Raw genomic sequence first — 13,408 nt, forward strand, 5'->3', positions numbered from 1 at the left:
AAACATTAATTCATTAGCAAGAAAATGAGTAAAAGGTCTTTCCTATTGTTATGGAAATTGTATCACTTGACATTTCTGGGGATGTCAGATTATTTACAGGCTTGGGATTTACCAAGATGTTATGGAAATTGTATCACTTGACATTTCTGGGGATGTCAGATTATTTACAGGCTTGGGATTTACCAAGATGTGACTCTTTAAAAATAAGTGTCAAATCTTTATTAAATAACCACTAATGTGCCACTTGCTGTGCTATGGTGCTATAGGAGATATAACAAATAAGACAGAGCATCTGGCTTCAAAGGACCCTACAAACTGGTGAACAGACACACATACAGAAATGACATAGAGATAAAGAAATTATTTATTTGAGTTGAGTACACTATGACTAGACTTCAGGCTCCATTTGAACCCTCCCTAAAAAAAAAAAAAAAAAAAAAAAAACTAAAAAACTACAGTCTTTCAGTTGGTTAAGCTAAAACCTTAGTGCCATCCTTGAATCTTCTGCTATTTTATCTCATATATCAAAATATAAACACCTGTGTGGCTCCATGTTGGTTGAAGCTGCTACCATCTCTCATCTGGATTGCTGCATGAACCTCCTAGGTGGCCTTCTTGGTTCCACTTCATCCTACTTTATACTATGGTCTCTCTCAACATAATAACCAGAATAATCTGGTTAAAACTTAAAGACTAGGCAGCTCTGTGTTTTAAGTCCATTCAGTGGGTTCCCATTCCTTCCAGGATAAAAGTTAAAGTTCTATAAGGCCTGACATGGTCTGGCCTCCCTGACCTCTCTGACTTCTCTACTACTCTTGCTCTTGTGCCTTCTGTTTCAGCCACACTATGCATGTCCTATTATTCTTTTTGTTGCCCTGATGGTTCCCGCTCTCACCAAATTGAGTCTTTATTCGAATGTTACCTTCATAGTGAAGAGGGTACCCTGATGCCCTGTAATGGAATCAAGTACACACAACACTCGTGTCATATGGTAGAAAGAGAAAACTGGGTTTATTGTGTGGGAGAGGGATAACATACAAGCAGAGTAGTGGGCAAAGTGCACACAGCCCACCTAATTCCTGTTGTCCTACAGCTTATGTTGGGCACACACCATGGTCAGCATCCCAGCAGCCTGCTCTAAATGATGAAAGAAAGTGTTCGTGACTCATAAAACTTTATCTTCAATCCAGACCACTCTTCTAGGTGTCAACTGCCTACTGAACCACCGAATCTTGGCATTTTCCTGAACAATTTTAGAATACATTGCAGACACACTGTCCTTTAGGAAGGTATGCTTACTAAAAACACAGGTATATATTTTTTATTATATAGTCACATACAACTGACAAAAGCAAACATTAAAATAATTTAAAATTCCTTAATCTGGAAACTTATTCGAAATCTGTTCATTGTCCCATGCATCCTCTTTACAGCAAAAACAAAAACCAAAAAAATAATTTCCTGGCCCAGGATTCAGTCCAGGACTATGTGTTGTATGCAGATATCATTTCTCTTTAATCTGAAACAATTCCTTAGTCTCTTTGTCTCTTAAGACACTGACATTTTTGAACAGGATTGACAAATAATTGTGCCAAATGTCCATTAATTTGGGTTTGTTTGCTATTTCCTCATGATTAGATTCAAAAATATGCATTTTAGGGCAGGAATATCACCAAAGTGGTGGTGTGTCTTTCTTGAGCATCACATGAGGAACCAGACATCTATTTGTCCTATTAGTGGTGATCACATGATGTTTCTATTTTTCCTTTAGTAATAAGTTCTTGTGAGAAAATACTTTGAGATTTTGTAAATATTATAATCAATTTTCTTTTTAATAGCTAACTTTATTCTGGTCCAACTCAGTTCCCATGAATAGGAACTTGGGAGACTGTTTAAGGGCTGCTCATGGGTCATGGAATAGCTAATCAAGCAACCATTCCTAGTGCATGGTCTATTAACATTCTACCTTATCTCCTCTCATGCATACAAAGAAAGTAACCTAGGATGCTATTTTTAAAAGAACATAATAAAATATCTAATCTCATTCCTCATTCATTAGACCAGAAAGCTAAGGTCTAGACAGGCTAAGTGACTTGCCTAAGGTCAGAAAGCTTACTTAGTAGCAGACCTGAAAATAATTAAGTGCTCATTGTAGAGCAAGAAAGACAAAAGTCAATTCAGTGTCCTTCAAATATACAAACCCTACAGGTATCCCTGAGGCAGCAATCTAAGGCAGGTTTGCTGTGATCACATTTGGAAAGTAATGGAAGTTTAGATTCTGTTTTGATTCACAGATCAGGAGAGAACATTTTCCATGGAGCCAATGCAATTTCTAGGGAATCACAACAGCTCACTGCTTTGCCTGAGTTCTCTCTTTGTCCTCTTCTCTTCCTTGATCATCCTTTCTCTCTCTTGGAACACTCATCCCAAAGGCAAAAATTAAGTCTCGCAAATATCTGAGACTTATGGGACAAGTCTCTGGGAAAAAGCCTTACCCACAATGAGTTTCTAACCTAGAAATGCTATGTGCTCCTTGCACAAAACCCTAACTCCTATTTAAACCTAGTCAATATCATGTATATGCTGCATGATGTTTGCATGTATATACTGCATATGTTTCCATTATAATCATATCATATTTTATAGACCTAAAAAAAACCTGGTAATCTGCCCAAGAACATTCACTCCAAACTAATACAAAAGATATAGTCTCTACAATGCTGTGGGACCTTCTTTTTCAAGGTGGTTATATTATTTAAGAAAAAAGCAAATAAATAAGGTCTTAGGAGTTGGCACTCCATTCTCAATCTCTCTTGAGAACATAGGGTGGTCCTTAACTTTAGTTTGCATGCTCTGCTTCCTCTAAGGTCTCTTAGAAGTAATGGTGATGTCGGTGCCCTGTCCAATCTAGTATCTCAAGGTAATATATCTAGCTATGTTATTTTTAGATGATATGTAGCTGCATATCCAAAGTTATGATTCAAACATAAGGACTATCAACATATCCTGCACAATTTTTCTATAAAAAACATGCAGCATTTCTTCCTGACCATTTCTAGGGCAGCACAATAAAATCAGTCTTTCAGTTAAAGGGTTAACCCTTAATCAGGATTTGGTATAAAATAGAAAAGTATATTAAAACTCATAAAAGTAAAGATGTAAATTGTTATGAGTTTAAATTAGAAAATGTATTCAATTCAGAAATATAAGAAAATGTTTGCTGTATAAGGAATACTAGTTCATACTTAAATAAATATTAATCTTAAATTCATCAAAAAAAGAGGAGGAGGAAGAGTAGTAGAAGGTGAAGTGGTAGAGTAATAGTAGCTGACTTTCACTGAATGTTTACCATTTACCGAACACTATATTAAATACTATATATTTAGCACCCTATTTAAACCTCAGCGTCACCTTAATGTTGTATTTTTCCATCAACTATCCATTGACTCCAGTGTTTAAAAAAATGGCCACAGTTGCATAAAATATTATTTCATGAATAGTCAGTATAAAGAAAACATTGGATAGCATCAGAAATTTGTTCTGATTATAATCCTGTTAGATGGTAATGATGTGTAGACCTGATGTGTGGACCATAGCTTATTACTGATTGACACAGTAACTGACTCCCTCACTTCTTTGTGATCACTTTGAGTGACATGTCTGATCACCCTTTATCAAAACATCAAACTCCAACAATCCAGACTTTCCTGTCTTCTTATTACAACACAGGTTTCATGTGGACAGCAACATCCCTTCTCAAAGCTACCTCCCAGTGCCTTGTCTGTATTATGTGGTTAATGAATATTTGTTGAAGGAATAAATAAATGATTAATTGATGGGAAAGAAGCAAACTCTAACAAAGATTACTTTGTAAATGAATAATTTGCTCTTCTTTCTTGATTTAAAAAAAAAAAAAAAGGTTTTTTTTGGCATGACTTGCCAGAATCTGTTCAAAAGATTGGCCTGGGATATTTGACTCTATTTGTTGAAAAATTTCCCTGTAGTTCACAAGGATGTTGAAAATCATTCTGTGGGCTATGCTTTTTCAAAATAAAACAAAAGGCCTGTAAGTCCCTTCCTAGTTACTTAACAAGTTTAATCATTAAATATTTAGCTAAACACTAGAGATAACTTTATATTACGTGACTTCCTTCACTATTGAACAACATTCTCTGAGCATCTACATGTGCCAAGCAGAGAAAATGCTTGAGAATAACCAACCACATAGTGAAATGTGAAGGTTAATGACCGTCTGCTAATATGGGACACTTATTCTCCCTGACAGCCAACCTCTCCACCTTGGTTCTCTAGAACTAAGTTAACAACTTAAACAAATAGGATTTTTAATATAACTGACCTCCTTGGCAACTGTTATTATTTCCTGCTGCTGGGAGGGGCCAAGAAAAAGACAGATAAAAGTTATATTTTTCATGTAGGGAAAAAAAGTCCTCACTCTGTTGGACCTTTAAATAAATGTGTTAGAAAATTGATTATCAAGGGAAAACTTATCTTGTTTTTTTAATCCCTCCATTAGTTTATTTTTTCATTTTAAAATTGTTATAGGGCAGGAAAAGAAGTACCCCAGGACCCTCAAATCAGCTACAAAATGACTCTAAGTTTGTTCGTTAACCAGCAGTCATTTACTGGGTGCTTATTCTATGCCATATGTTGAAATACATCATGGAGAATTCCTGTCTTCATGAGGTATTTAGGGAGAAAAATATAAATAGAATAATGACAACAGTGTCTCAGGTGCTACATTAGATATTTGAGTAGCATACAGTGAGAAGAAAAAGGAATCATGACTTTTTATGGGGAGCATGGCTTAAAATAGAACAATGGACTAAAAAATAGAAAGATAAACTTTATTTGTTGTTTTAAGTTTCAACATAAACTGTACTGTGACTGCTATGACTGCACAAGTTCACGAATCTTTTTGAAAGGAAAAGCTATTCAGTTATTCATTTTTTTAAAAAACCTCTCAGTTGATGTGACAAATTACTTATATATTTACTTAATTGGAGTGCATGAAATTCTACTAATGTTGTGAGAGCTCTGAGCTTTACCTGTTTTCTTGTCAATTTCTGCTTTTAGGGGAAAATCATTTATTACACTGATATAAATTTCTTTTTTTGAAATACCCCTAGATATGCCAGCTTTGCTTAGGCCAAAGATTCTGAAAGTAAAAAAATGGATGCATTTCTTTTCTGAAACAGTTTTACTTTTCAAAAACATATCAAAATAAGAGAATGAAATCACACTTTATTCACGTTTTTCATCACAATGTTCTCTTTATCAGCTATATCTACCTCTAGGAAGATTACATGACATTAACTGGTGAAGAGAGGAAAACTTTCTCACTTCAACTCACCCTCAAGCATATTTTTATTTGTGTGTTAATCTTTTCTGATTGATTGTAAACAGCACTCATTCTGAAAGTGGCTAATGTGTGCTTCTAGAAATACAGGCATCAGATAAAAAATGTTTTAAGTCATTTCAAAATTTCAAAAATAATCTTTAAAATAGAATCATGTGCAGACTTGGGGTACTAGGCTGGATTGGAGATTTGTGCATCCATTTGTTTGTTTTTTTAAATACTGTTAACAGCATTACAACCACAAATATGTATAAGATAGAAAGATTTGGCTAATGTGAAAGTCAGTGAAATAAAAACTTAATGTTAACATACCCTTTACATAACCCTAATGGGTTTCTGACACAAACATGACTTTTAGTTTAGCACAAAAAACTATATCTAGACATGTTCATAAACCTGTTGGTACATCTGATTCTGCTTTCACGCTAGAAAAATTTCCTACTAAATACATTAGCATATTAATAAGTTGTATTTCAAGATTTAGAGGAAGGTGACTAATGCTATTGCACCTCTGATCTTTAAGTGACAGCAAATCATATTCTAAATTACAATACTCACAATTGCCTGTTCTATTACCCCTCTGTGTGGCTGAATGTTCTGGCTCCTTATATGGAAATTGTAGGGTCGTATCTAAGGTTCGGAACCCTTCTTTAAGAGAATGATGCTTGTAGTACTCCACAAGTTCCTTTAGGAAGAAAGAAACAGGATTATTTTTCATAAAGATCGTTCTGTACTCAAACACATGAACTCCTTCCCATAACTATATCCAACATAAGAATGACTGACTTGAAACTAAATTTTCCATAAGTAAATAGAAGAATAAGTAAATGATCATCTTTCCCTGCTGCTTGGATGTGGGACACCTACCTAGCAATTGTCTTTGTTATTCAAGTCATTTACAATGTGTGTTACCCCCTATTGTTATTCATAGATAGAGAACATCCTGTTAATCTGCAGTCAGATGGGGTAAATGAAAGGAAACCATATAAAACCTCAATTTCCAAGCAGTAATTATTGTTCTTATTTATGAAATACTTGCCTTTCTAAACAAAAATAAAGGGAGCAGCTGGTTGCTGAATATATAGCAATTTCTAGTTTCCTTCATTTTTGTTCAACATGGCAGAAAAACAAACTTGATCCTCTAAGTTCCTTTCCATGGTAAACCAAAGTTGATAAACCCCAAATGCTACTTGACATGCTCTGGCTGACAATGAATCTGCGTATCCATCTCCTAGCTCTGCATATCTGCTAACTTAGAGTCAATAATAGTCTTTCCAAGTTCTTCTTTGACCAAATTTGCCTTAAATACAGCCAAGCCTTATAATCACCCACTGTCTTTCATACTAAAATATCAGGAAATCTCTTTTATGATGTTGGTTTTCATAGATTCTGCACAAATCTGAATCTTTCTACTTAAAATAGAAATTCACCATAATTAATTCATAATGGAAAAATGCATGCTATCATTACAGTCCTGTAGATATAAAATGACTTACAAATACCTGAAATAGAAAGGAAAATCACTTTTAACCTAATTATTTGGTTCCTCTATTATAGCACTGTTTTTGAAAGCAAAATGTATAAAAGCAACTCATTTTTTTTCTAAAAATTGCTCTGCCACCAACTCAATACCTCCATTCAATAGTTACTGATGTTGTTTTGATGTGATGTTGGGTTCAGTGAACAGGGTCCTTGGGTTACCCCTAAGAAAAATTTCATTAGAGTTCCCCTTTCAGGGGCACATGACAAGTTCCCCTATGAGACAAATATTTTTGATTAAATCCACAAGGGCAACTTATAACTTAAAAAGGAAAAGAGAAGAAGACACTTGCACAGACGCAAGCAGGCAGAGAGCCGCTTTTGGAAGGGACAGGCTTGTTCTGATATAATCTTCTCTCTTTGGAGAGGGGTTCATTCCTTTATGGAACTGTTATTTATTGTTAGAATAATTACTTCTAGGGTATGACCAGGCTGATTGGTAGGGACTGGTGCTACTCAATAAGAGTCCTCAATCTAGACATCTCCATCCCTGGTCCACACCTATGGCTGTTTTCCATAGCAGGCCTCTGTAATGGCTTGAGGATTTTTCATTTCTGTAGTTGGTTCAATCATGATGTTAATCATCTCTACCCCCACCTTCTATTTCTGGTCTTGTGATGTCCCCGTCCCAAGTTTTCTACTCTAAGCCTCCAACAGTTATGTTCAAAGTTTCCAAAACAAATCAACCAGACCCAAAATCACCTGAAAGAAGAGAGAGAGAATCACCAACGGTTTGTTTATTATTTATGATCAAACTCAAGGAGTTGTGGAATGTGTGCTATATGGGGAGACCCAAGGGTCACAAAGATTATGAAGAAGAGGCTTCTAGCTCTCCATGAAGCCTCACCCTTGAAAGTAAGCAAGGGGTTATGGGAATTCAAAGGCAAGAGAAGGACCTTTTGTGACTGCAGTGGGAGGATGAGGGAAGATTTCGTGGATGGAGATAGCTTGACTTCAAGAACTGGAAACATTTTCAAAAGTCTGGAAGATGGGAAGGATCATTTTAACTACAGCAGTCAGGCTGGGAATAGGCTCAAAGGTGACAAAGTCCACATTTATAACCTACAGGCAGCACGGATTCGCTAAAGCATTGGATAAAGTAAGCAGGGTCTCTTCAACTTCCAAATCCATATAATGAGGATAATAAACTATTTCACAGTCTATAGTCAAATGTATAGGATGAGCCTGGTATATGTGAGTAATTGTAACAGTTACCAACACCATAGGCCAGGCCTTTAACATAGTTCCTCAAGATCTTCAAAGGGGAAAAAAGAGAAAGGCCTTGTTCCCAGTAAGGCTCGAGTCTCTGTGAGGTTGATCAGTTGTGAAGGTGGCAGAGCTGGTATCTGTCTCCAAAGTGGGTGCTTTTACTTACACTATACTATAAGCAAACAACATCTGGAAAGGTAAATACACAAAAGAACATTTGCTAAAATGGCCATGATGTACAAATAATGTTGTTTTCCTAAACCTAAGTTGTTAGGGTTTTACATACATAATATCTATAACTTTGTAAAATAATATTTTTTTTCCATGCTCTCTTCTTCCTTGCATCCAGATTATGGGGTTTTGAGGAAGCAAAGGAATTTGAAATCTGGCCAATTAAAGAAAAAAAAAAAAACCAGACAAAATACCAGCTAGATATATACCTACTTAAATTGGCTTCAATAATCAGAACATGGCATTTATAATTATGGTGATTTTTAATATGGTCCACAAGGGCAAGGTCATAATATAAATTCTCAGAGATTAATATTTACTATTTATTATTTTTAAATGAAAAGAAAAATTTTATAAGGTTCTGGAAAAACTGTACTTGTATGTATTTTGTATATATTATATTGCTCATGCAAATGATACCAAAGGCCTGTTCTCATAGTCTTATTATTTAAACTGAGTAAAATCTGTTCTTGTGGCAAAAATATGAGAATAAACCTGAAAAATAATTATAAGCTAATAATTTTGAATGTCAGTATAATTTTATTTTGAGATATGAATTTTACACATATTATGAATTAGTATGAATTAAAGTTCCTGTGAAGTTCACAATCACCACACTGAAAAGGACTTGGTGATCATTTCATACCTGCCCACCTCTACATTTTAAGAAAGAAAAAATAACTTTTACAAGGCCTAGGGTCATGCTAAAGGCTTAGTAACCTGCAAAACATTCTTTTATCACTTCACTAAGCATGAAGATATTTTAGTTCCATTTTTACAGTCTTATGAGGGTAAATCTTCCTACGTGTTTCTAACAGGGTAGAATTAAATAGTGCCACTGTGGATCTTTTCCAACTTATGACTTTATGCTTTCTGTATTTTAGTCTAATCCACCCCTGCTTTAGCAGTCATTGACCTTCAGGTACTACAAGTAAATAAGAAGGCTCTAGACAAAAGAACTCACTAAGCTTTCCTTATCTCACACTGACACAGCAGTGTCAACAATTCAAGTCTCTGAAAAATAATGAGTGAGAGGCAGTCATTTCAATTACCAAGGAAACAGGCAATGAAGATGATTTATAAACAGCATTTGGACATGGATTGTCTGGCATACATGAAAATTAGAACAAATTTAATGCCTTGTAATCTGGATACAGAGATTCGGAATTTGAATTTAATGGCAAAGAAAAGCAGAGATTTTGATTAACCAGGTTATTGAAACCCAAGGAAAAAAGGTTAGGTCATAACCACCTAAAGCCTATCTTCTCTTTGAAAAACTGGTTAATTTAAAGCACATCCTGGAGTTTGCTTGCATTTTTCATTCTTTCCAAATTAAAATCGAATTCCAGGGCCTAACAAGTTTCATAGGTAGAAAAATACAACTGTACCACCCATGATAGAAGGACATGGAACTATTCTGAAGAAACAATCCCAAAACACAGACCACTATTTATCTGTAATGGGAATTGTGCTATTTGATTATAAAGGATATAAGATGTGATATAATGTGTGTAAGGCATAGGATAGAAGGTAACTGGTTCACGTTCCGTGATGTAGAAGCGCTTAACTTTGCCAGAGTGCAGTCAAAGGAGCTTCATGAGCCCCTATGCCCTCCCAAGGGGGCTGGTTACTGAACCAGCAGCCTGTCTTGGGATCCAGGACCCATGTATTATTTCCCAGCTTTGGTTCAAAGAACAGCACTACAATATGAGGTTCTTGGAACAGATGGATGTACTAATCTGAAAGACTTTTTAGAGTAGTTGAGGCCTTTGTGAGTTCTGCAAAAGCACAGTGATTTCACATAGTAAGGGTTCAATAAATATTTGTTCTGCAAATGAATAGAAACAAGGAGAAGCAGTTCCAGAAGAGTTCAACGGTCTCTTCAGCAATTTTTATGGTTATTAGTTAAACCTGACAAAAGGTTTTTTCTGAGTCATTTATTAGTTTCTTGACTTTCTTTTTACAATGACATCCTTTTGCTGACTTTTAAAAAAATTAATTTAGTTGTCTCTTTAATATTAATTTTTAATCCCCTTCCTTTTAATGGATATGGAAGGAAAAAACATACGCCTATGTATCTAGCAGTGGCATTTCTGATATTTTACATATACCATAGAAGGTAGCTTATTTTAGCTCTGTGACAAGTCCTTTTAATTCTTTTCCCAGAACATCCATGCAGAAACTTTCACTGCTCTCTGCTACAAATTATTTGAATTATGGGTCTCTCTTGCTTTAACTCTAATCAGTTTTCTATGCAGAAACTCCACTAATCCAGGTCACTGCAAATTACTGACTTTTCACATTTAACCTTGGCTGCTGACAACATTCTTGAGCTGAACCCAGGTGACACAAAGCTGAATTGATTGGTCCTTTCCAGTGACTGCTCCTTTCATCCTCTTTGCTTGTCCCCTCTGATGGTACTTCCTTTTGTTGCTTTCAAACTTGGCAGGGCTGGCAGGCAGCTTTGGTCTCATAGCATTTTTCTAAGTCTCATGTTAATCACAATACAGTGAAGCAGCCTCATTATCATCCAAGGAAGTTCTGCAGGTGAAGGCTCAAGCTGGCCTGTCTAGCAGTGACGTGGAGATGCCCTGTGCGTGCTTTTATCACATCGTGCGTGCTTTAATCGCATCTCAGCTGTGTCTGCTATTCACTATTTGTGCATCCACCAGCCACCTCCCTCCTAGATTTCCACTTTAGGAAGAACCTGTCTGTGCACAAGCTGACTGTTCCAACAGAACATAAATCGCTTCCAGCAGGGAGATACCTGTATTACAGCTTCTAATTTGACAGAGTTTACATTTTCTACAAGTTCTTACTACCCATCCTTAGCTTTTTTTTTTTTAAAGATTTATTTATTTATGCAAACAAGAGCTAGGGTATAGGCCAGAGATGCGGGGGGTTGGGGAGGGGGGTGAGAGGATTCACCAGAGACAGAACGGGGAACAGAACAGGCAGACTAACTGAAATACACTGCTGAGGGGAGCAGCGGACCAGACATGGGTTTCTCCCTGACTGGCTGGGGATCAAACTCGTGCTTCAGAGGCTGCGGATTGCTTCATAGTGTGGTGCTTAACACCTTGTGCCACCAGGGAGGCCCCCATCCTTAGTTTTTGAATCAGGGATGTGGTATTTATGTCCAGAGAGGTTTTCTTACTTTTCTTTCACCTAAAGATGTTTCATTTTCTTTAAGACACTGATGCTTGTGTCTTGAAGCAGTTCTAAATTTTTAGATATGGCTTTCAAGCTGTCCTATTTTGTAAGGCTCTCTTATTCTCAGTCTAACTTTAATGTTAACATCTGCAAAGAGCTTTGAGATGTTTTCCGGAAGGGTGCAGTATGAACATTTGATTGATGGGTCAATCAATGCATGAACCTTCCCAATGATACTCAAAGTACTTTGCACAGTGCTACAAATGCATCTTATGTCTTATATCCAAATTCATCATTAGCTCAAGAAACTCAAACTTCAGAAACAGACTTGAGACCACTTTTAAGGAAATATGAATGTGTTCTTTACTGTTAGCAAAGCATATATAATGCAATGCATTGTTTATGTATGCTATTATACACTAATAAATTATTAATAAGTTGTGATTTTTTTAATTGTGGGATTCACATAATCTTTGTTTATCTAAAGCAAACTAGTAATAATATACTATTACAATTTAAATATAAATTCCTATGAAGTAACAACTATTGTGTGGTAAAAATGTGACCTTGGTGATGTTTAATTGTCAAAGGTAATGAAGAACAGTAGCACAGATAATTTAAAATAGCAGAAAATAAAGCAATCTTTTCTTTTTGAAATTATAGGCCATTATGTATGAAATGAACCTAGATGAGAGGTATTTATCAGGTAACAATATTTTAAGACATAATTTAAAATACCTTGCTCTGCCTGAATGAAGATATAGAAGCAGATGTAGAAAGAGTGGAGATGCACATTAATTTGCTGTATGTCATTCAAACACAAGGCAAAACTTGTACAAATAATTGAAAGTTGTTTGTATTTGAATCTATCTATTCTGAGTCGCAAATAGGGTGGACTCTTAAATATTACCTTAAAATTACAAACTTAGTTTACAATGAAAAATATGACCCCTGGTGGTGTAGGGGTTAAGATTCAGCACTATCACCTCTATGGCATGAGTTCCATTCCTGGCCAGGGAGCTGACCCACATGGCACAGCAGACCTCTCTCGTTTTGCCTGCTATTCCCCTTAGCAGTGTATTTCAATAGATCTGCCTATTCAGAGTAAAGATACTCTGTCTCTGGTGAATCCCCTGTACCTCTCTCACTCCCCATAGCTCTGGCCATACCCCAGTTCTTCCTTGCAAAAATTAAAAAAAAAAATAAGACTAGGGAACATAAACCTTAATTGCAGTTCTTAAGTGGGAGTTTTCAGGATTCTGCCATAAAATTACAGTTTGATTTTCTTTAAACAACTTCTCAGTGAGTAAAATTTCCAAGAAAATAAAGAATTAAGCTGTCTGCAAATTAAGCTTTCTAATAACAGAAAAAGCAGACTAGATTGAAAAGAACTAATCAATGCTTACCATTAAACTTTTAAATTTTCTATTTTCTGCAATGTGAAAAAAGCCATCTCTTGTTAAAATCTTGATGTGCTTTGCTTCATTATTATACCTGTAGGCAATGAATAACTTATGAATATAAATGTGTTTTTAATCAGTAAAAATCAATAATTACCAGAGGGCCTGCCCCAATAACATTATAGGAATTCATTCTGGAGACAAAATATATACCTATGCCAATATGCTGGTGACAGCTAATTAACAATATATATATTTACTAGATTGGTTAAAGATACAACCAATACCTGAAGTGAGAAGGGGGGTTAGATTTGACCAATCATCATGCCCAATTTATTTAGTAAGTCCAATTTGAGGCTATAGATAAATAAAAATCTATTAATGTATACTCTTAGAATTTACTGGAAACACATACATCAAGTCACCAAAATATAATGTTATGAAATAAATCTAATATACCAATTAGCAGCCTTTAACACTTAATACTGTTTTTCTAACA

At 35.6% G+C, this 13,408-nt stretch overlaps 1 protein-coding gene across 2 annotated transcripts in view; it reads right to left on the reverse strand.

Annotated features, from left to right (window-relative positions):
• Window positions 1-13,408, reverse strand: part of VAV3 (vav guanine nucleotide exchange factor 3) — a 297,763-nt gene that overhangs the window by 15,634 nt on the left and 268,721 nt on the right. The window contains exons 24-26 of one of the 2 annotated variants that reach the window (XM_054690826.1): window positions 12,916-13,003; window positions 5,936-6,062; window positions 2,082-2,084 (exon numbers count right to left, since the gene is read on the reverse strand). In XM_054690826.1, coding sequence (XP_054546801.1) covers window positions 2,082-2,084; window positions 5,936-6,062; window positions 12,916-13,003 — 218 coding nt within the window. The remainder of the gene's footprint in view (window positions 1-2,081; window positions 2,085-5,935; window positions 6,063-12,915; window positions 13,004-13,408) is intronic. The other variant, XM_037498172.2, reaches the window with a different exon arrangement.

Source organism: Talpa occidentalis, unplaced genomic scaffold (assembly GCF_014898055.3).
Source record: "Talpa occidentalis isolate TD23 unplaced genomic scaffold, MPIMG_talOcc4v2.1 talOcc4.9, whole genome shotgun sequence".
In the NCBI taxonomy this organism is placed as follows: Eukaryota; Metazoa; Chordata; class Mammalia; order Eulipotyphla; family Talpidae; genus Talpa; species Talpa occidentalis.